The sequence below is a fragment of the Phyllostomus discolor genome, chromosome X (genome assembly GCF_004126475.2).
Source record: "Phyllostomus discolor isolate MPI-MPIP mPhyDis1 chromosome X, mPhyDis1.pri.v3, whole genome shotgun sequence".
Classification (NCBI taxonomy): Eukaryota; Metazoa; Chordata; class Mammalia; order Chiroptera; family Phyllostomidae; genus Phyllostomus; species Phyllostomus discolor.
In genome coordinates, this window is record NC_050198.1 from 34,790,638 (window position 1) to 34,813,549 (window position 22,912).

General features: G+C 46.6%; 1 protein-coding gene across 16 annotated transcripts in view; it reads right to left on the reverse strand.

Annotated features, from left to right (window-relative positions):
• Nucleotides 1-435: 435 nt before the first annotated feature.
• The window catches only part of HUWE1 (HECT, UBA and WWE domain containing E3 ubiquitin protein ligase 1), a 158,728-nt gene continuing 136,251 nt past the window's right edge, over nucleotides 436-22,912 (reverse strand). For 11 of the 16 annotated variants that reach the window (XM_036016756.1, XM_036016762.1, XM_036016758.1 and 8 more), the window contains 24 exons: nucleotides 22,416-22,703; nucleotides 21,261-21,552; nucleotides 20,934-21,064; nucleotides 20,201-20,415; nucleotides 19,835-20,123; nucleotides 19,593-19,695; nucleotides 16,388-16,934; nucleotides 15,127-15,724; nucleotides 14,318-14,433; nucleotides 14,050-14,206; nucleotides 10,957-11,089; nucleotides 10,495-10,697; nucleotides 9,774-9,901; nucleotides 8,412-8,508; nucleotides 6,856-7,011; nucleotides 6,166-6,411; nucleotides 5,771-5,888; nucleotides 4,966-5,106; nucleotides 3,845-4,132; nucleotides 3,613-3,718; nucleotides 2,839-2,956; nucleotides 2,347-2,528; nucleotides 1,869-2,059; nucleotides 436-1,068 (listed from right to left, as the gene is read on the reverse strand). In XM_036016756.1, coding sequence (XP_035872649.1) covers nucleotides 966-1,068; nucleotides 1,869-2,059; nucleotides 2,347-2,528; nucleotides 2,839-2,956; nucleotides 3,613-3,718; nucleotides 3,845-4,132; nucleotides 4,966-5,106; nucleotides 5,771-5,888; nucleotides 6,166-6,411; nucleotides 6,856-7,011; nucleotides 8,412-8,508; nucleotides 9,774-9,901; nucleotides 10,495-10,697; nucleotides 10,957-11,089; nucleotides 14,050-14,206; nucleotides 14,318-14,433; nucleotides 15,127-15,724; nucleotides 16,388-16,934; nucleotides 19,593-19,695; nucleotides 19,835-20,123; nucleotides 20,201-20,415; nucleotides 20,934-21,064; nucleotides 21,261-21,552; nucleotides 22,416-22,703 — 4,946 coding nt within the window. In that variant the 3' untranslated portion in view covers nucleotides 436-965. Of the gene's footprint in view, nucleotides 1,069-1,868; nucleotides 2,060-2,346; nucleotides 2,529-2,838; nucleotides 2,957-3,612; nucleotides 3,719-3,844; nucleotides 4,133-4,965; nucleotides 5,107-5,770; nucleotides 5,889-6,165; nucleotides 6,412-6,855; nucleotides 7,012-8,411; nucleotides 8,509-9,773; nucleotides 9,902-10,494; nucleotides 10,698-10,956; nucleotides 11,090-14,049; nucleotides 14,207-14,317; nucleotides 14,434-15,126; nucleotides 15,725-16,387; nucleotides 16,935-19,592; nucleotides 19,696-19,834; nucleotides 20,124-20,200; nucleotides 20,416-20,933; nucleotides 21,065-21,260; nucleotides 21,553-22,415; nucleotides 22,704-22,912 lie in introns of those variants that run through there. The other 5 variants (XM_036016760.1, XM_036016766.1, XM_036016763.1 and 2 more) reach the window with 4 other exon arrangements.

Consider the following 22,912-nt stretch of genomic DNA (forward strand, 5'->3'; position numbering starts at 1 on the left):
TGTTAGAAATAAACTAAAACATTAACAAATGAAATAAAAATTTTAAACTGAGCCCCCAAATTGGAGACTGTTGTAAAAACAGTGGGTTGGATTCAGTGAGTCCTCAGAACATTTCATATAACCTGCTGGTTTGTTCCCTCAAACAAAATCCTTTGTTTGATAATTTGTCCTTGGCTGCGACTCACACCAGAACCCCCCCCCCCCCCCCCACAAGGGCACATCCTATTGTAAAGAACTGATTTACCTGCACCGGTTCCTAGTAGCTGTTTCCCTCTCCTGACTACAGGAAAACCAGTTTTGAAAGAGGGTGCACCAGTGGTGGTGGAACAGAGTTTTCTGGGGAGTCCATTTGGACCTTTTCTCCACATGTCTAGCATGTGCTTCTCAAGAGTTGTTTATTTTCTTTTAGTTTGAAAAAAACTCCATTGTGAAAAGTGAGTTATGAAGAGTGCTCTTTATTTGAAACCTCCACAACACAGACGCCAATTTTGTCTCGCATTGAATCATTAGCTGTGCACATCAACACATTCCAAGCACAAATTAAGAAATGCAAACAGAACAAAAAAATATATATATATATAATTTTTTCCCCTATCCAAAGGTTTCAAGTCTCAATGCAGCAAATCCTTCTGAACACAGACTCTGAGGAGCACACTGTTCAAACAGTTGGGACAAACAAGTCCCTGCAAAGGCTATTGCCTTTTTAACACATGGGCTGGGGATCATGGACGGCATGGAACAGGGAGAGGAGGTGAGAAAAAGAGAGGGGGAGAAAGAATGAGCAGGAAAAAGGGAGCAGGTATGCACTGGAAAAGATTGGGGCAGCTGGGACACACACATGGTGAGTCGGTGGATTTCATTTATTGGTATCAACATTTTCTTTCTGGTTCATTTGTTTTTATTTCCCCCATTCCCAGGTCCAACAATGGTAGAAAAACCCCACAGTGGTGGGGGGTTGGGACTTATTAGGCCAGCCCAAAGCCTTCAGAGCACTCTTGGATGGCCAATAGTAGCATGTGACGGAGCTTCTCAAAACTCTCATAGGCAGGCAGGTCCAGCTGATTAAAACTAGGGAAAGAAGAAAGATCAGTGCATAATGAACAAGTGATAACCAAATCCCTGTTTTTCCACCATGCTGACTTGACTTCTCCCTGAGGGAACCCACTCCTTGCTTCTTGTGGACTCCCAATCCTGTCCTAGCCTGGTTTGCCCTCCTCTAATCTGGCCCATTACTGGCCTTCAGGCATCTAAAACCTGTCTGAACCTGTCACTTCTTTTTTTTAAAGGCTTCTTATTTATTTATTTTTAGAGAGAGGGGAAGGGAGGGAGAAAGAGAGGAAGAGAAACATCAAAGTGTGGTCGCCTCTCACATGGCCCCTAACTGGGGACCAGGCACACAACCCAGGCATGTGCCCTGACTGGGAATTGAACCGGCAACCCTTTGGTTCACAGCCCACACTCAATCCACTGAGTTATACCATCCAGGGCTGACCCTGCCACTTCTTAAACACAATGGCCTTGTCTATGGGCTAGAATGTAAGCTCCAAGGAGCTATTCAGAGTCGCTAGTGATCTGACTCCTGCTGAGGTCTTTGCTCCCCTCAACTCTAACTCCTTGCTCCAGCCACACTGAGAGCCCTTGAATATAATGTCTCTCACACGGTGGTGTTCATCAGCAATGTCTCTCCAGCCTCACTGTTGAGTCTGGGCCAGCTTCACATCTCAGACATCAGCCTCTCCAAAAAAATTAGCCAATCTGAGCTACCCCAGGGCCAGATTTGAGTTCCCGACAGGGGACAGGGGCCTAAAAGTGGTATATATGAAAACTCAATCTGAATGCCAAAAAGGAGAACAAACCCTTCTTCTTACCATGTGTGAGCTGAAGGCAGGCGATCTGTGGACCTGTCGTCTCGATGGATCTGAAACTTCTGAATGCCATTCATGCCTTCAAGGGCAGCAAAACCTTGCAGGGGCACCTTGGAAGTACCTGTGACAAACTGGAGGAACTTGGCACGGTCAGCTTGGTCAAAAGAACGCAATGCTCTCCAGAACCACTGGATCTGCAAAAAGGGACACAAGAAGCCAGCATTAGATAGAGAGCTCTTAACGGAAGAGGGGGAATGGGCCTTGGACTCTAGACTAGTCTCTTTTGTGAAATGGGCTTCAGTTCAGTCATAGGATGAGCAAGAACATCACCTGAAAATGTGATCCAGAAGAATGAGGAGTTACATATAGGTAAGTGGTCATATGTAATGCCCTTCCCCTAAGAGTACTGGTAGATTTGGTATCATACAAACTAGCACTGCTTAGGGATGAAGGGGGTGGGGGAATGCCAGCAGCAGCTCACCTGAATAGAGTTGGACTGGTACTTGTGGTATTCAGTGTTGGATTTCAAATCGTCAATGTCGATTGTAGGCAGTCCTGATATGAGCAGCTCTAACTCCTGCTCAGTGAAGATGGAAATGAGGCGCTTCGGAATGATCTCATAGAAGCCTTCTAAGAAAGCCGCCAGCTGTTTGCGGATGGCTCCTGGAGAGAGAACCATGTCATGTGACATCTGAATTCAAACAACTGTTACAGGTCAGAGATACCCCCAATCTGGCTCCTGTTGCTACTAAGATGGTGACTAGTCTGCCTGCCCCACCTGCCACTCTATCTCTGCCCACCCCCATGATGGTAGATAAAGGGAAATATTTTTGGTTAAGTTTTTGGATTCCTTTTGTGCAAGGCATTTGTGGCCGGCATAGGGGAAGAGAGAAAACAATGTGAGTGAAATGAAGTGAGACCGGATCTCTTCCCATACTGAGCAACATGGGGGTCTAAGGGACATTTCCCCTACCTGTCATTCTCATCTGGCACACCAGGTGTACATATTCCTTCTTATTCTCCTCTGTTACCAAGATGTTGGCCCCATTGGGTTTGAGGTCACGAACTTCACACACTCCAAACTCTTGGACCTAGAACACCCAAAAACACTAATCATATGTATCAGGCTTGGTCTAGGATGGGATTTACACAGATATTTGGGAACACACCCTAAATTCTTTGCCATGTCCTGGGCAGAGAGACAAAGCAAGGTCATAAAAAACCAACCAAACAAACAAACAAACCCCCCCCCCCAAAACCAAAACAGTGACTTTTCTCACGAGTTCATAACTCCCTAATAGGAAAAGAGCAAGGGTAAAAGGGCAGGGGGGGGGGCGCGGAGACACAGCTAACATACATAACACAACACAATCTTCACAGAAAACAATTTGATGGAAGAGTTGCCTTAAAAACATTTCATTTTCATGTATATAATTTTTCTACAATGAACTTCTTTTGGGAATAAAGAATGTATGTACTGGATCATGTACTGAAGCACTGCTGCTTTTTACAAAGGGGGAAACTAAGAAACAGCCTGGATTGTTTCACAAATTCTGGTTTTTCTGTTTGTGATGTCTCATACAAATACCCATTGGTCTCTGCCAAATGGGAAATGGGGCATGGGACTTTAAGAAGTCAAGACACTTCCTTAAAACTATGAGGTTATCCAATGCCAATTCAAGGGTGATCCCAGAATGGGTCTCCCAGGCTAGACGGAATGTGCAGAAGTCAGAATTTCCTGGCCCACCTCAGTGCTGAAGGTGAGGTCATAGCCTAGAGTGGAGACGTCATTTTCCAGCAGATAAACCAGGCCCTGGTAGAAGTGGTAGTCTTCACTTTCCATATCCGTATATCTAGAAAAACACAATTAGACAGGGTCATGGGTTGGGATGGAGGAGAGGCAGCAGAGGGGTGGGACACACAGAAAGGACCTGATTCCTAGGACTGACAACAGCCCCAGGACTGTGCCACATCCTCACCTGACAGACTTGCCCAAGATGTGTTTGTAGAAGGACCGAGTGAAGTAGCACTCCAGGAGGCGGTTGTCATATACAGCTTTGGCCACGATGCGTCCGACAAACTTGAAGTAGCTGAGGTGGTTGGGGTTGCAGTGGGAAGATGGATTGATGGTGTAGGTGACTCGGTCACCAGGTGAGGTACGGAACAAGGCATACATAGGGTTAAACATCTCCCGAGAGATGATCATATACCACTCCCGCAGGAGCCCTCCAGCATCCTGCCCTTCTTCTCCTTCAAACACTATATACCTGCATAAGAGAGCAGAAACAGAGATGTGCATTAGCCCAGGACAAATCCATTCATTCACACAGCATGACCTGAGTCAGCGAGTGGTTGAAGCTGTGGACAGGGAGTGCAAGATCACAGGACAGAGGTGAACGCAGAGTGTCAGGACAGCCTAGAGGAGGGCTCTGGGACAAAATGGGCATCACTAATAGAACGCCAGTAGGAACGGTATAGAGGCCTAAATGAGGTCTCACTTAGGGAAAACAGGGGTCAAGTAGTGCCAGAGAGTGCTGAGCACAGAGTCTGACATCTGGAAGGTTTGGTAGTGGAGGAGCAGGGCCCAGCCTGTCTCAGAAGCCCCTGATTTCCTGTGTGCTTACATGGATAGCAAGCCCATGCCACGTGGCATGGGAGAAATCAAGTTTCTCAAAGTTTGGGAGCATCTAAACTGCTCCCATGGGGCTATCATCTCATTGCTCCTGTGACCTCTGGCATTACAAAGTGCCGATCTCCTCTAGGTGGCTTCAAATACACCAGAGAGCAATTAGCTCTCTCTGAGAAGCCAGAAGGTTTATCTTTGTAAACGCCAAAGACTCTTCTGTCTGGTAACTGTTGGACAGCCTCAGCCAAAGGCTGGCCAGCCAGCAGAAGACCAGTCTTATGAGACCAGGCTAAGAGGATGGGAGGCAGCCCAGTGAGATGATATAAGCTAGATTCCAATTAGGAATTCCTACTGGGGAGAGCAACACCTCCGTAAGTCCCCTTGTACATCTGGTGCCTGAGTAAGGCTTCACTGTGACAGAGGAAGAGGGTCCCCACCCTCCCATCTTGTCTGTTTTCTGCTCTGGGCTCTTACAAGCGATTCTTCATTTCTTCAGGGGATTTCCGATGCAGCTCACGGTAAGAGTCTTCAAACACATGGTCACGGCGGACATGCACAGCCATGTCTTCTTTCCGGAGCCCTTCGTCCAAACGCTCCAGCTCTTGGCGGAAGTATCTTGGGAGGTAGGGAAGGAAGGAAGGAAGGAAGGAAGGAAAACAGGATTGGGGGGTGGCAGAGCAAACTTCTGTTTGCCTGATTAGAGTGAAGACTCACAATGACGCTTTCCCCATCCTCCAACCACTCTGATCCCTGCTCCCCACTTGTAGCCCTGGCAAAATGTCCAGTAGTTGGGAGAGATACGTCATTCACTGTCAACTGTCAATCTTCCCCATCTCCACCAAAACAAGGGCCCACAGAGATTGTGGCATAGAATTTCTGTAACAAGCAGATAATTGTGCTGGTGTACAGACAGAAGAGTAGGGAAGGCAGGAATGTTGTGGAGGTCCCTTGAACCCTGCTGTTGTTATGGCTACCTGTAACTCCTGTGTTACCCCAAAGGATGGAATGGGACTTTAGAAATCACATGGTTAAACAAAGGCTCACATCTCTCTGATGAAGAATGGAGACTGGAGTAGAGAAAGCCAGCAAGTATTTGGGTACAGTGACTGTCACTGGCACAGATAAGTCTCTCCCTCCCACCCAGTACTCTTCTAAGGGCTGCCACCATGGGAAACTTCTTTCTCTGGAAACACTGCCCTAGAAGGAATTTTGGCTCCCTTCTGGAGGGGAGATACCACTTGGGAGAGTTCCCACCCCCACCAATAGCCAGGGCACATACTTGCGCTTGACATCAAAGTCGAGGACACGAATGTAGTCTACAAGAACAGCAAAAGGCCCATCAGCAAGGTGGGTGGTAGACTGCCGTAGAATCTGGTTTAACACAGTGCGATGAGTCTCTGGGATGAGAAAGGAGAACAGGAATCAGCCATTGTGGGTCCCAAAAGACTGGATGATAGCCATCCAGTCAGCAACTCTTTCTTCTTTGTAAGAAAAAAAGGTAGTGTGGCACACAAGGGCTTCCAGGCAGTCCCTACCTCACCGGCCTCGCTTTCCAACCGCCCCCCCCCCCCCGACCCATGTGCACACGTGTGCACCAGGCAAGGATAAAACGTATGAAACCGTCTTGTAAAAAATGAAGCCCTCTACATCTGGGGGCCTAAGAGTTCCCTGTACCTGCAAAACGAAGGAACTTCTGTGTGTCAGGGGGCAGGCTTGAGGAGATGTGCATAGATGAGGGTTCCCGGGAGAAGAATGGGTCAAGGGAGGAAGGAGTGGCTGGGGTTAAGGGGGCCGGGGAGAGTGGAGGAGGCTCGTCCTTGATGTGTGCCAGCTGGCTCTCACGGGTGTCTCGGACAGGAGGCTTGCTCTCCCGCTCTGTGGCGTGGACCAGAAAGAAGGCTTCGACGGCAGGCTGTAGCACTGGGGGTAGCAATGATAAGGAGGTGACATTTTACAAACTTCAACTTATAAACCTCTTCTTCATAATCAAATTACAAAAGCACAATATGGAAGAAGTAATGAAAACTTGCAGGAGAAATATAATGACAGCATAGAAAAATGAAGCCAAAGAGGAAGTCAGAGCTTCATCAAAGCCAAAGAAAAACGGGATAGGCAACCAGTTGTATAAAGATTCCCCTGGTCTAAAAAGTAAAAGATACCAGCCATAAAAAAAGAAGGCAAGTATTTTTTTTTCCCTGACACTGGAGTCAGAGAAAAAACAAAACAAAACCCCTCTCCTTTGAATTCCTATTACAGAGACACTGAGAAAGAGAGGTGACCTGGAAGAAAAAAAAAATAGGCAGGCAGAGGCAGCCCCGGTGCAGATTAGTGGGTTGGGACCTGGGCCCTCAGGCCACGACGCACCTAGCACCGCATGCTGGTCATGGGATTCCTCCAGTTCCTTTAGACACTCTCCCAGCATGTCCCACAGCTCATCTAAGCTCAGCTGCTCACTGAGCAGGGGTAACTCAGGTGGCCTCTCCTCCTTCTCCTTCTCCCCCTGTGAGTTTCCATCCGAGCCTACAGGGCACACAGAGGAGAGAGTCAGAAAGCCTTCAAAGTTTCCTCTTCATTTAGATTCCCCCCAGGCCAAACGCAGAGGCCATTACATAGATCAAGTAGACTGCTCAGTGGCCCCTGAATAATACTAAGTGACACCTGAAAGCAATCTCTAGTCCTGTACTGAATGGCATTTAAATTTAAACTAAATAAGATTAATACAATAAAAAAAATTGGTTCCTCAGTTGCGCTAGCCACATTTCAAATTCAAATGCAGGCTATGGAGCACTTGAAATGTGGCTAGTGCACCTGAAACAGTGGCTACTGCAGGAAAGTTCTACCACACAGTGCTGGTCTACTTCCTACTTCATTAATTCCCAGAGTACCTATGAATTATTAAATGTTCTAATATACCATAGCTCAAAAATGGACATTCTATGACAACATTATCCCAAAGGAGTATGTTAAAGGGGCACCAAAAAGTGCCCTGACTGGTGTGGCTTAGTGGGTTGGGCGTCATCCTGCAAACTGAAATGTCGCTGGTTCAATTCCTGGTCAGGGCACATGCCTGCGTTACAGAGCAGGTCCCCAGTTGGGGGCATGTGAGAGGCAACAGATTGATGTTTCTCTCTTTTTCTCTCTCCCTCCCTAAAAAACAAAACGAAACAAATATTTTTTTTTAAAAAGGGAGCACCAAAAAGTATTCTATGTACAAAAAACCAAAACAAATATTTTTTTTAAAATAAGGGGGTACTGAAAAGTATTCTATGTACAATTAACTTGGAGAAATGCTGTTAGTAATAGCACCCACTGTGTGCCAGGTAGTGCTCTAAGCACTATATACACACATTAATTCATTCAATCTTAACTATGAACACCCCCCTTTTAAAAAAAGATTTTATTTATTTTTAGAGGGAGGGGAAGAGAGGGAGAAAGACTGGGAGAAGAACATTGATGTATGAGAGATACATCAATCAGGTGCCTCTCACATACCCCGAATTGGGGACCTGGCCTGCAACCCAGGCACATGCCCTGAATGGGAATCGAATCAGTCACCTCTTGGTTTGCAGGATGGCACCCAATCCACTGAGCCACACCATCCACTGCTGAACACCCCTATTTTAAAAGAGGAAACTTAAGCAGAGAAGTTTGCCTCAGATCTCAGGGCTAGTAAACGAGGGAGCCAAGACTCAAATACATGCTGCGCCCACGCATATCACATCACAGTTTCTTTACTACAGGAATCACAATATGTGCTACGAATCTGCAACAAGGGTGAGGTGGTTGATGATCAGTGATCTTGGTTCGTAAACGCCTATTAACGCTGAGCTTATGTTATGTCGAGAAAAGGGGCTCCAGCAGACATTCCATGAAGGCTAATTGTTTCTTTTGTTGGGCTGGAAACGAGAAGCAGTACTGACCAATGGACTGAGTGTCGTGGGTACTGGGAGATGGCTGGTCCACATCCATAGGTGATTCCTCCCTCCGGACAGATGCTTCTGACTGGCTTCCCTCCGACTGGATAAAAGGGAGACAAGGTCACGTAAAGGGTGCAGCTCCGCATTCTTTAGGGACAGGCTAGGAGCCGGCCCTGCCACTTCTCACACATCATAAGCTTAGAAAGAAGCTTCCTGTATCTGGTCAGGAAACTCGGGTAGTTCTTCTAGCTCTCCATGACAAAAGAATGGCCTTCCCAACAAGTTTGCTGTCCTGAGCTGGCAAGCTCCCTCCCTGGATGCCTGCATTGCCTCCACTCTATTCCAGACCTACGTCCAGTCACACACCAGCCTCTTGGATAAAGACTTCAAGATTTCTTCAGGGGACAGTTTACAAGTGTACACAAATATAAAGCTGAGATGGGCAGAAGAGAGGCTTGCTCTTTGTTCACAAAAGGTAAAATAACAGGGGAATCAGTGCAACCTTTGATGGGTGGGATTATTAAAAAACAAAAACAAAACAACATCTGTTGTGGGAAAGAGGCTGGGGCAGAAAGAAAAAATACTCCAGAACAATAGCTCTCTATTTTCCCTTTCTACCCAGTTGGAGTCAAGGCTCTCAAGTTCGAGGCTGTTCCCAGCTTGCTCAATGAAATGATACTGCATAATAGGAATTACAGAAAGAAAAAGCAGATGTCAGGATACTTTTTATCCTGGATCTTGGGAAGATGACTTGCATGATGCAAGGACAGGAAAACAATGACAGTGCCACAGCATAAATACAGGGTGCCAGGCCTTTCCCTAAGTCACCCTGTGCTGGAATCCCAACAATGAGCCAGCTATCTAGGAACCAGAAGCCTTCCTCCTAAGAGTACCTGAGTGCCTAAATGCCAAAGGAGTATGGAAAACAGAGGCAGAGGCCAGGGTGGAGGGAACAGCCATAACCAGAAAGGGCTGTATGGGATGTGTACCAAACTTGGGGGACTTTCAAGAGTAGAACTCCTAAGATGTCTCCTAAGATGTACCTGAATAATTCCATGAGACTGAAAAAGATTCATCCCACATCCCCTCAGAACCCAGACACTTATTAGCATTATGTAGTTTGCAAAAGCGCCACTGTTGACGGGATAGCTGGGAGTGGGGTATGATGGCCAAGCTTAAAATCAGATCAAACCAAACCAACAAACAATTAAAAAAAAAAAAACACCAACAGAAAGTAACCCTGTTGCCCAAAGCATTCGTATAGCAAACTTAATGCAAAAGCATACAAGGTAAGGGCAGTGAAACCCCACTGATGATGTGGTGGGGAGAGACAAATGAATGAGGGGCCACAGGCATCATGCTAACCGTTGCTGCTTGTTGCTGTCTCCGCGCCCTTTGACCCTCACGTACCATTTGTATAATGGCATCAGCCTCAGCCTCCAGCTGCCGAACAGCTGCCTGGATGCTGCTAGCTGAGCCTAAACCGGAGGAACCTGGGAGAAAGAAAGAAGGCAAGATATGAAATGTAAAAAGAGGGAATGCCCAATACTCTCCCATCTCCTGGGCGGCCACAGGGCATCTTGCTGAGCTCTTTGAGCTTTAGCTCAGGCAGCTTCAGAGTGCTCATATCACGCACTAAGAGCTACCGTTACAGACAAGGGCAGGGGACATGGTGCTAGGCAGATGGATGGTAGCAGGTGACAGGATTCTGTGGGACAGGAGGAAAGACGTAGGATTTGGCAAGCCATGGCTCAGGCAACATGGCTGTAATGTTTTAGTCAGAAGTGATCAAGGAAACAGAAAGGAGGCACACTCAGTGAGTTAAAATTTTGTTTAGCAAAAGATCCGTCCTCAATTTCCTTGCCAGATTTCCACTCCCCCTTAATTCCTACTTGCACTATGCATTTCCTATGCAGGCAGCTTGAATGAGATACAGAATGCAGCTATCAACATTTTAAGAAAGATTCATCACTTCCTTTTGGAAAGTTCAAACAGGAAGGAGACATGATATTAAGTCTTGCCCTCCAGGGACTCTGGGTTCTCCACCACCAACCCTGCCCCTCAACTGGACACTCCAATTTCATACCTAGCCTGCCTGTCTGCTTGGCTTTCTTGTTAGCTCGGCGCGTGTCGTCTCGGAGCTGGATGATGACCTGCAGTACTCTCAAGAAGAACTTCTGGGTAGATGTCTTGGATGTCAACATGGACATAGAAGGCAGCTGGAGCTCCCGGCCACCCAGAGGTCGCTTCTGAGATGCCACAATTACCACATTCTCAGCCATGTCAAACCTGGATAGTGTAGAGGTGGCTTGCGTATATTGACAGCATCAAAGCGTAAACACTCAGCAAGCAGGGCTTTCTGGTATCAACCAGAGGAGTAAGAAATCTCACAAGGAAATCTCGCAAGTAGGCAAAAACAAAAAAATAGGGTCAAATGTGAATAGGACAGATAAGAAAATCTGCCCAGACAGAGGGGAAACCAGCAAGAGCCACCTTTCAGAATGTCTAAGATTCTAGTATGACAGCCAAATGGGCAGCTTCTACCCACCTGCTCTGCATTTTGCCTTTCAGTTTGGTGGTCTGTGGCTGCTCCTCGGGAAGGCCATCAGGAGAGAGGGTCTCACACTGGGCTCGCCGCTGCTGTTCCAGGTTGTATTCCCGTAGCTCGGCCAGAAGGGTACCTGGTAGGTGGAGGAGCCAGCAAATGTTCAGAGACTTGCCCAGTAAAGCAGCTAAAAGGCAAACCTTTCCAAGAAACCTGCCCAGGTCATTCTTTTTGCTCAGCTACAGAGAACTTAGAGTAAGTAGGAATTTCACTTTGCCATGTGTACTATGGGTCAATTAACGACCCAGAAACTACCAATTTACCTGGCCTCAAGAATCTGTTGAAACTGCACAAAACGCAGGTCAGTGCAGAGAGAAAAAGCATCTGTTTTGGAGCCTGCATACCTTTTGAAATTCTGAGGTTTTTGTGGTGATCTTAGGCAAATTGCTTACCTACCTTAATAGGACTAATACTTCCTAACCTCACAAGGCTGCTGAGAATTAGGTGGTAACTATGGTAGAGTGCCTAGGATGTTGCATGGGTGTGGTAGCAGTCAAGGAAGGTCAGAGGCCTCTTCCAGAAGAACCTTACAATTCTTATGTAGCAAAGAATGCCCTGGGTCCTACAGTCCAATCAACTCTCTTATCACCTCAGCTCCAGGGACATTTATGACAAGTAGATAACTAAGCATGTGGCTGATATCTAGGGAGACCCATGATTGGGGTGGGGATGGGAGAGAGCAAAGAGACTAAACAGAAAGAAAGATCTGGCTCTATTCCTTGACTCAATCACTTTACCACTTGGATTTTAGTTTTCTTCTTGGCAAAACCAGAAGGAAGACAACTGAAACTAGATGATTTACAAGTATTCTTACAATTTTTGTACCCTCTAAATTATACAAAGGCAGATGGCATTACTGTGATCGTCAATTCCTGAGCCTGAATGCAGTGTAGGCGCACCTCTGAGGTGGCAAAGCTGCCCCAGCAGGTTGTCATGGGGCTCTTATAAGTGCCCAGAATGGAGAAACAAGAAGGCACTGCCAGTCTTATGCATGCTCACCTACCTTTACTAAGCATGGATTACCTGCCATGTGCCAGGCTCTGTGGATGTAGAGAGAACCCAGTCTTGCTCTTTTAGAACTCAAGAGAAGAAACTAGATGGCAACCCAGTATTTTCAGTGCTATGAGAGAAGAAAGGTTGGTGCTGTGCGATAGAAGCATAGGAGTTTGATTCAGCTTGGAGGTTCAGGGAAGGCTTCCAGAAGGAGGTGATGCGTAAGTGCAAGGTTTCAGAAAAACATGATGCTTACAGAGTTTTGGCCAAGATGGAAGTGTATGTAGAAATGCTTTGCATCCTCACACAACCAAAAGGATAACAACCAATCTAAAAACAATAAACAACCAGAAGTGCCAGAAAATCAAACTGCATGGAACTCTGACAACCAAGGAGTTAAAGGAACATTTGCCCAGACCAGTAGGAGTAGTGGAGCTGGGCAGCTGAGGGTAGAAGACCTGCGGCAAGGCGGTGGACTGTTGTGGGCAAAGCAGGGCTTGCTGAATGGGAAACTACAGACTCAAAGCTAGCTGTAAACTACTGCGGGGGTTGCCACGGTGAGAGAAACTCCCAGTCTCACATGAGAGAGTTCGTTGGAAAGTGGGGCTAGAGCAGAGCAAGCGAGTCACATTGTCCCCTCTCAGACCCCTCCCCCAGAGACAGCACCACAACACAGAGAAGAGAGTTGTTCCATCCTGGTGAATATCTAAGGCCCCACCCCCTTACAACATAACAGGTACACTGAGACAAAGAAATATGGCTCAAATGAAAGAACAGTTCAAAACTCCAGAAAGAGAGCTAAGTGATGAGGAAATAGCCAAACTATCTGATGCAGAGTTCAAAACACTGGTAATCAGGATGCTCACAGAACTGATTGAGCTTGGTTGCAAAATGAAGGAACAAATGAAGGCTACCCAAACTGAAACAAAGCAAAATATACAGGGATCCAACAGTGAAGGGAAAGAAATGGGGACTCAAATCAATGATCTGGAACAAAAGGAAGAAATAAACATCCCACTGGAACAGAATGAAGAAACAATAATTCAAAAAAAAATGAGGAGAGGTTTAGGAACCTATGGGACAACTTTAAGCGCTCTAACATCTGAACCATAGGGGTACGAGAAGGAGAAGAACAAGAGTAAGAAAGTGAAAACTTATTTGAACAAATAATGAAAGAAAATTTCCCCAATCTGGCAAAGGAAATAGACTTTTGAAAAGTCCAGGAAGCCCAGAGAGTTCCAAAGAAGTTGGACCCAAGAAGGAACACACCAAGGCACATCATCATTAAGTTATCCAAGATTAAAGAGAAGGAGAGAATCTTAAAAGTAGCAAGAGGAAAGAGAGGTACCTACAAAGGAGTTCCCATAAAAATAGCAGCTGATTTCTCAAAAGAAACCTTGCAGGCAAGAAGGGGCTGGAAAGAAGTATTCAAAGTCATGAAAGACAAGGACCTACATCCAAGATTCCTTTATCCAGCAAAGCTTTCATTTAGAATGGAAGGGCAGATCAAGTGTTTCCCAGATAAGGTCAAGTTAAAGGAGTTCATTATCACCAAGCCCTTATTATATGAAATGTTAAAGGGACTTATCTAAGAAAAAGAAGAAAGTTAGAACTGTGAACAGTAAAATGACAACAAACTCACAACTATCAACAACTGAACCCAAGAACCCAAAATAACAAGAACAAAAACTAAGCCAACAACTAGAACAGGAACAAAATCAAAGAAATGAACATCACAGGGAGGGTTTTCAGTAGGGGGGGGGCAGATAATGGGAAGGGAAGGTACAGGGAATAAGAAGCATAATTGGTAGACATAAAATAGATGGGGAGAGATTAAAAATGGTATAGGAAACAAGAGACATCAAAGAACTCATATGTACAACCTGTGGACATAAACCAAGGTAGGCATGCTGGAAGGTTGGGGGGGTGCAGGGCAGAGGGGGAATAAGGGGAAAAATTGGGAAATCTGTTATAGCATAATCAATAAAATATACTTAAAAAAGAAAAAAGAAGAAAAACCATGGTGCTTTACTCCATTATTACCTATCTGTTTACAAAGGGTATAACCCAGATGGCGGGCTCCATTCAGTAGCAGCTTGAGAACTGTGTCCCTGGTTCCAGGGTCCCCCCGAGAGAGCTGTAGTAGCACATTAGCTGCATCCTCTAGGCCTTCTTCAGAACAAGAGTGGGATGTTAACACCTGGAGAAAAAAAGAGAAAAGGAGTTAAGTTCCAACTTGAGAAGTAAAACCTTATCCATCCGTCTACCCTTTCTCCCCCAACCTTGGGAGACAGGAAGAGGTTGGACTTACCTCCACAGAGAGCTGCAGCTGGTTTTCAGTGAGGCCCGAAGATACCATCTTAAAGTCTGCACTGCTGCTGCCCCCATCACCCCCCTTCGCTGGAGATTTGCTGGCCTTAGTAGTAGCTTCGAGGAAACAGACGGAACACTGTAAGCCTCTGAGACTCAACATGCTAAAGACTTAAGCGGCAGAACCAAGGAATCACTGTCCAGGGCCTCAGAAAGGGAAAATAGATACAACGGAGAACTGCCCACCAAAGCCAAATGACTTGGGATGCCAAGGACTGACAAAGAATCCCAGATATTTTTCTCAACTGTTGCCCTACTATTAGAGTCCTGACAGCCCCTTCTCCAAAACCTACTTCTTCATGTGGTTCTTACTAGTCTGCTGTAAGACTCATTCTCTTTACTTCCTAAAACAGCCTGGCTACTATATTCTACCCTGATTCACACTGTATCCTGCTTGCTCTTGAACTCTTTCCTCTGAGAACTGGCTCCCTCCACCAGGCTGGAAAGGCTGGGAGTTCTTTGAAGACAAGAACCTTCTAGCTCTCCTCCTGAATGTGGTGCTTAGCCACATTCAGTGAATGCCTGCTGGTCTTCACAGAAGAGTGTATGTGGGGGGGGGGAGAGGAGAAGAAGAAGGAAGGAAGAGGAGAGAAGGAGAGCCTGGTCTGGTAAGGACAACAGTGAACACATCTGGGTCTCACAAACACAAACCAAGGCAATCACCATCATTTAGGGGAAAATAACTGGATGGGGAGGTGGGGGTCAGAGGGTGTACACACCCCATAGCTCCCAGACTACATCCACACTTACTTGAAACAGTAGTGGTAGCAGTCGTGGGGGTCGTCACTGTGGTTGAAGCAGCTACAGTAATGGTAGAAATAGCCGTGGCAGCAACCAGGGCTGGAGCAGAAGTGACAGGGGTGGTTGCAGCAGGGGGAGTGGGCGTGTTGGAAGTGGCAGTGATGGTAGCTGTGGTTGAGGTGGCTACAGTGGTAGAGGAAGTACTGCTGCTAGAATTAGTCTGTGTTTCCGACACTTTGTTTTCTGGGAGGGCAATTGAGATGAGAGAAAGGAGTCTGAGGAGTTTCTCAGTCAAGAGAGAGCTCCGGCGGATGACTGGGTGTGACAACATGTTCATGAGCTGCCCCAGTGGAGAGGCCTCCAGGCTGTATGGGGAGGACTCCCCCTCACTACCAGTGCTCACTGGCACTGACTTCACAGAGTTCTTGCCTTTCCGGCTGACATTCATGTTGTCCAGTTTCACCAGTAAGTCCCAGAAGTCTGTGCAAATGCCACTACTAGTGGACTGTGAAGAACATGGGCTGCAGGCCTGCTTACTGCTCCTTTCCCGATCGCTCTCACAGTTTGTTTCTTTGGTCCGCTGCTGTGTGAAGTGGCTGGGAAATACCTGCAGGGAACAGAAGAACAAGCTTGGTCTATGGGGCCTACATAGAAAGTATGTCTTCTTGACAAGGAATAACAACTGGTTCCTAGGCTCTCCACTCCTCTGGACAGCTTTGGTAACATAGGAGAGCTGTCATATGGTTTTATCCAACTGATGGCAAAGCAGCCCGAAAGAAACAAGGGCTTTGAGGGAGAGGATTAACGGATAATTTTTGATTATCAATCTCTACTTATAAAATGGGAAGACATTTACACCACCCTTGTGAAATTAAAGGCAATTAAAGGATATTGTATATTTTGCACAGTTCCTGGCACAAGGCAGGCAGGCCCTTAACAAATGGCAGCAATGCTTATTAAAAAGCAGGACTAAACTCAGTTCTAGGTCCACTCAGCTCCAACACTTCCTAGCTGCATGGCAGAGCCACTAAAACTTTCTGTATCCCAGCTTCTTTATCTGTCAAATTGAAATAACACAGACTGCTGAAGGTTGTTTTGATGACTGAATGAGATAATGCATAAAGACCGTACAGTAAAAATAAAAAATCCACAAAGTTATTTACTGGACAATTTCCCAGAAACAATACAAGCTTTAGCAATGGGAGCTAAGAAAGACCTGCTGGTTCCCTGAGTTTGGATTTCACCTAGGCCGTTCCTTCAAGCTCCTCACCTTGGCCAATTGAATGAGTGTGTCCAGAACATGTCTGCAGACAACAGGAGCAGCCTGGGGGTGGATGTGGACAGTAGAACCACTGCTTGCATGCTTCTCAGTATGTTTGCGCCCACCTGAACGCTGGATCTGGAATATATTAGTTCTGCAGCCTAGGGCTGCATCCATGGATACTGAGAGCCAGGAAAGCTGGTTGGAGCTCTTAGATTCCATCTTGTGCAGCAGATCCAAGGGCCGGTTCTCATGGCTGCTTGACCCACAGCTCTTGCTTGACTTTTTGCCCTTTTCTTCACTTGAGGACAGCTTGGGTGTTTCAATGCATAGCTCACTCTCACTGCTGCGCTGCAAGATGGACAGCAAGCTGCGAATGACCCAGTGGCGGGTCTGGGCATGGTAGCAGAGATTTCTCAGTACTCGGTGTAGACGGCTAGTATTTAGCTTTGGTTCATCCACAAAAAGTAGGACCAGGAGACAAGACAGGGCTTCATGGTCCAGAAGGAGTCGTCCTCGGAGGCGGAGGAGAGTGTCCACATTACTGCCAGAAGGCCTGGAAGAGAGCATGGTTTCTGGGTTAACACTTTAGCTAGAGCTCTAGAATCCAGAGGGAGATGAGCTGGATACCTCCAAGGAGGCTTGAGAACGGAGGGTGTCCAATCCAAGGGATCTTAACAGTAAATAATAATTGCCCTTGAGTGCCTACTACGTACCAGGCACTCTACAGTGTCTGTAACAGGTTCTTCAAGGGGCTGCTTGTAAAGACTAAAGAATCACCCATTTTTTAAAGTATATTTTATTGATTATGCTATTAGAGTTATCCCATTTTTTATCCCCTTCATCCCCTCCGCCATGTACCCCTCCTCCCACCAGCATTCCACCTTAGTTCAGGCCCATGGGGTTGTACATATAAGTTCTTTGGCTTCTGTTTCCTGTACTATCCTTAACCTCCCCATCTATTTTGTGCCTACCAGTTGTGCTTATTCCCTGTAACTTTCCCCCCATTCTCCCCTCTCCACTGATAACCCTCCAAGTGATCTCCATTTCTATAATTCTGTTCCTGTTCCAGTTGTTTGTTTAGTTTTTGTGGTTCAGTTGTTGATAGTTGTGAGTTTGTTGTCATTTTAATGTTCACAGTTTTGATTTTCTTCTTTTTCTTAGATAAGTCCCTTTAACATTTCATATAATAAGGGCTTGGTGATGATGAATTCCTTGAACTTGACCTTATCTAGGAAGCACTTGATCTGCCCTTCCATTCTAAATGATAGCTTTGCTGGATAGAGTCATCTTGGACATAGGTCCTTGCCTTTCATAACTTTGAATACTTCCTTCTAGCCTCTTCTTGCCCGCAAGGTTTCTTTTGAGGAATCAGCTGCTTGTCTTATGGGAACTCCTTTGTCAGTAACTCTCTCCTTTCCTCTTGCTGCTTTTAAGATTCTCTCCTCTTTAATCTTGGGTAATGTAACTATAATGTGCCTTGGTGTGTGCTTCCTTGGGTCCCACTTCTTTGGGACTCTCTGAGCTTCCTGGACTTCCTGGAAGTCTATTTCCTTTGCCAGAGTGGGTAAGTTTTCCTTCATTATTTTTTCCAATAAGTTTCTTATTTCTTGCTCTTCCTCTTCTCCTTCTGGCACTCCTATGATTCGGATGTTGGAACATTTAAAGTTATTCTGTAAGTTTCTAAGCCTCTCCCCTCTTTTTGACTTGTTTCTTCATTCTTTTCCAGTTGGATATTTATTTCTTCCTTTTGTTCCAAATCGTTGAATTTGAGTCCCAGTTTCCTTCCCTTCATTGTTGGTTCCCTGTATATTTTTCTTTATTTCACTTTGCATAGCTTTTACTTCTATTTTGTGTCCATACTCAATCATTTCTGTGAACATCCTGATTACCAGTGTTTTGAACTTGGCACCTGATAAGTCGGCTATCTCCTCGTCACTTAGTTCTTTTCCTGCGGTTTTGATCTGTTCGTTCATTTGGGCCATATTTCTTCATCTCCTTGCAAATGTCATGTTTTAAGGGGCGGAGCCTTTGGTATTCACCAGGGCAGCACAACCCACACTGCTGCAGTGACACTGTGGGGGAGGTGTCTGAGAGGGAACAATGCCACTTGCTTGACCCTCAGCTGGCTTTCAGACACTTCCTCTGCTATGCAGAAGCAAATGGGGACCTTCTGGTGCTGTTTCCCAGGTGAGTGGGTTTGTGAATGTTCTAGAACTCTGTTGGTCTCTCCATCAAACTCTCCTGTGAGGCTGGGAGTTTCTCCCGCCACTGCAACCCCCCCAGATTTTTACAGCCATAGGTTTTGAGGTTTTGGTTTCCTGTGCTGGAACCCTGGGTTGTGTGGTCTGTCTCACTCGCCAGCTGTTCCTCTCCGCTTACCCACATGTGAATGTGGGACTGCCTGGTCTGTCACCTTGCCATGAGTCCTCTCTGCCCTGGTTGCCCGTCTCCACCCCTCCTACTGTTCTGGATAAATGTTTCTTCTCTAACTCCTTGGTTGTCATACTTCCACACACTTGGTGTTCTGACAGTTCTGGTTGTTGTCCTTCTTTTGGTTGTGCAAGGAAGCAAAGTGTATCTACTTTGCCTCCGTCTTGGCTGAGAGAATCACCCATTTTTGAGATGAACAAGAGGCTCAAACAGATTAGTGACCTGCCCTACATCACACAATGACTGAGAAGAGAGCAGAGATTCCAGCCCAGGTCTGTATCATCAATTGGTAAAATCAGACTGTCCCTACAGTCTTAGGAGATGATGATTATTTCTGCATTCTTTAGGCTATTGGAGTGGGTAGGGGGGTTGCCTGCCATGCATAGCTGCCTGCCTTATACAGGAACTGATCACTTCCTTCACATCTGACTCTACTTCAGCCTGGTTAATAATGAACTCCTCTCTGTATCTGCAGCCTAGACACTACAATCTCAAAGGCAAGCTGCTCATTGTTTCACTATTTGCATGGGAGGCAGATGACTTTCCTTGTTGCAATCATAGCTAGTGCCAGCTTGCCTTACTTTGTGGTTATGATCTATAGTAGCTACACTAAACCAAAAGTGTGGCTTTCTGAAGGGGAAGTCCAAAGATCTGGCTCCTCCACTCATTCAATGAAAACACCCTAGAGAGGTCATCCAGCCTCTCCACCTATAAATTAAGAGAGCTGACCTAATTGTAGATGTGACAGGTCAAATGGCAAGTTGATAAAAGGCAAAGGTACCTGTTATGGCTGCTGCTACCTCCCATCTGAAAGGTACCACCTCTCTGTACTGCAAGGCGAGTGTACTGGACCCCACGGTTGCCACTCAGGCGACTGGTGAAAGCTGGAAGAAAAAAGAGGAAGAAACTGAAACTGGGAAGTGGCGTAGTGAGCTAGGTCTAGGTAATACAAAGGGCAACAACAGAGCCTCGTATGGCCAAAGTTCAACATTTCAGAGCCCATCCACTGCCTCCCCTCCATACCTGGACTTCGGAGAATGGCAGAGAGTGCAGAGGTGCTGCTGTGCCCAAAGAGGCGTTCATGCATGAGCTGCCGCTGCCGGGCTTCCTGCTCTCGCCTCAGGGCTTGAGCCTCGGCTGCAATGTCAGGTGGCATCACGGCCAACACACTGTCCTCCATGTCCTCTAAGACGCTACGGCGCAGGTCTGAGGGTAGAGTCTGGATGAAGGTCACAGGGTCCATGGGGGTGTCTGAGCTGGCATTCTGTGCCAGTTCCCGTCGCTGTTGTTCAGCCCTCTGCTGTGCCAGCACCTTTGGAGCAGAAGAAGTCAATGTGGAGAATACTTACAGCCAGGCAGCCTGGCCCCACTAGCTTCCCGCTCACATACTTCCTCCTGGATAGCTGGAGGGAGGGCGGCCAGGAACTCAGGGCTCACTTCAGTCACACCAGGACTCGCTACCACTGCAGGAGTTGAGCCATTTGTAGAAGGGGCAGTCCGGGTTGGTGGACGTATACCTAGCTGGTTCTGCAGTACTTCTCGGCGAATGTCATCAGGCAGAGCAGCCAGAAAAGAAGGGTCTACACCTTCAGGAAGACTTATACCTGAAGGGAGATGAAAAAGGTAAAGGAACTCACACCTCTACTGATGCCTGAGATGTAAATGAAGTAAAGAAACCTATGGCCTTATTTGAGGCAACCAGCTTGTCCTTATTGCAGGCAAAGGACACAGAGACATGGGTCACCCACCAACCCCAGGCTCAGAATACTCTTGTTATGTTCCAGGTTCCGTGCGTACACTGTCACTTAACCTTCATCAAGACCGCAACATGTAGCTATTATCACCCTCTCAGTATCAAGAAGATCAGGGAGGTTAGGTAATAGCCCTAGGTACTAAGGCAGAAGGTGGCAGAGGGGACTTGAGCAAAAATCAGTTTGACTCCAAAGCCTGGGCTCATTCCATTATGTAGCTTCAGCATACCCTTATTGATGGTCCTCCTCCCACATATATGCCTACCCTCCATCTGAATAGATAGAACCATTTGATTGGTGGGCATTTCCATGCTAAGGGCTACGAGAATCCTAAAGAACCTCAGGATGGCCTGAGCACACATGTAGCTCACCTGCAAGGGGATCTTCCTCTTCACTGCTTGTTGAAGGCAGTGGCTCCTCTAGGATTCCCTGGGAATCTGCTCCAGAAATGGCCACAGCAGACTCTCTGGTGGAAGAACTCTCAGAGGACGCAGGGGTAGAGCTAAAGGAAATCATTTTCACATTGTTCTCTGTATTACGTTTCCCATTCATAAAGCACTCCTACCATACCCCTTTCTCACAGAAACCAGCTTGACCTTCCCCAGTGTACAAAGCACGTGCATTAGTTAACAAGTATGAATGTGGCCTGAAATACCCACCAACACATCTTGCCCTCCTCTTACTCACACAATGCTTACCCGTTTTCAGGAGCCTGGGCAGGTTCCCCTGACCTATCACCCCTGCCTTGTACTTCTGTCACAACTGGTGGGGCATCCCCAGGAGTAGAGCTGCCTGCTGTGGGCTGCTCAGAACTGCCAGCTGCTGAGGTGTCACCCACAGCCTCCTCCAGGGTACAGGAAGCCAGGCTGCTGGTGTCCATGGGAGAGCCTTCCAGTTGACTGCTGACAGCTGTCAGTGCATCAGAATCTTCAGCTCTCTCTGGGGAAAGAGAGGCTAGGAGGAAGTCACATGGAGAGGTTAGATCTCTGCCTGGAATTAAGAAGCAGCCAGATTAGACCTCTCACTTCTCTACCTTAACACCACACTAGCCTGATGTTCTCACTCAATTTCGCCTACTTTAAAAGGTTCAGGTCAAGTCCTTTCTATCACCTGTTGAACATTTACGGTGTTCCAGGCATGCCTGTGACACATCTTCCTAGGCACACCAGGTAACGGATCCTGTCACTTGCATATTTCCCGTAGGCACCAACTGTACATGCATGCTGGTTCTATTCATATCAACAAACAAGGTTTCTTGAAGGAAAAGAATCCCTGTATCTTAAGGTTTCAATTAAGAATACTGCTGAGAATTCTGAGGCCCCATTTTAGACCAAGGGGAAATAGTGCCACAAGATAAATGATGTCTGCCAACATGGGAGCGCTGTATGTGTTGGGTCATGTGCTTGCCATCCCTAGAACTACTGATGGGGAGCAAGCTTTAGTCACACAGATCTGAATTTTAATCTTAGCTCAATCATTTATTGACCTTGGGCTAATTATTTCACTTCTAAGTTTCAGTTTATTCATGGAGATAACACTATCTACTTTGGAGCATTGCTTTTAAAGAAGTTAAATAAGCCCAGTGTCATAGCCCAGGAACAGAGTGACTACCGCAATAAACTGTTGGCATAATCACTAGTATCATTTAGATACTCAGATGTATAATCACTTGAGGACACAGAGATGAAACCTCAACTTTAGCTAAGAAAGCTAACCTGTAAGCTGAGATCGTACTACTTGAGGACTTAAGCTTCTACTATTTCACTAAAGAGAGGAAAGAGAAACTACAAGAATGTCCATTTCCCCCTCCTGTACTACCTCCTTCCACCCTGCCAAACTTTGAAACTACTCACTTATAGTGGGAGCTGGAGATAACTCCATCTGAGTTGTTTCTGCTTCTCCACTTGGCCGTGTAGAACCCAATTCCTCTGGCTCTACAGGCATCAACAGCTGTGCAGAGTTCCCCCCTTCTCCAGCTGGGGACTGTAACTCATGAGGAATCTCTCCCAAGGCTGGTGGGGGTGGGAGTGTTGATTGTTGCTGTGAGGGCTGTAGAGTGACAAGGGTGTCCTTGGACTCAGATGTAGCTGCATCAGTTGAAGATGGGGTTGTTGGGTAGCTGTCAGGCATAGGAGTCCCATCTTTCTCGGAAAGAAGGACAATAGGTGTGTTAAGGGGCAATAAGCCAAGGACCTGGAGAGCCACTCAATCAGCATGTGTGGCTTGACAAGTATCCCACCCAGCCAGTAATGCGGGGTTCCCCCTGACCACCAATTGCTCCTAGGAACAGCTCGTGGCTGGTCTGGTATACCCAGAATAAAGGCTAAGTAAGGCACAGTGCTATCTTAGT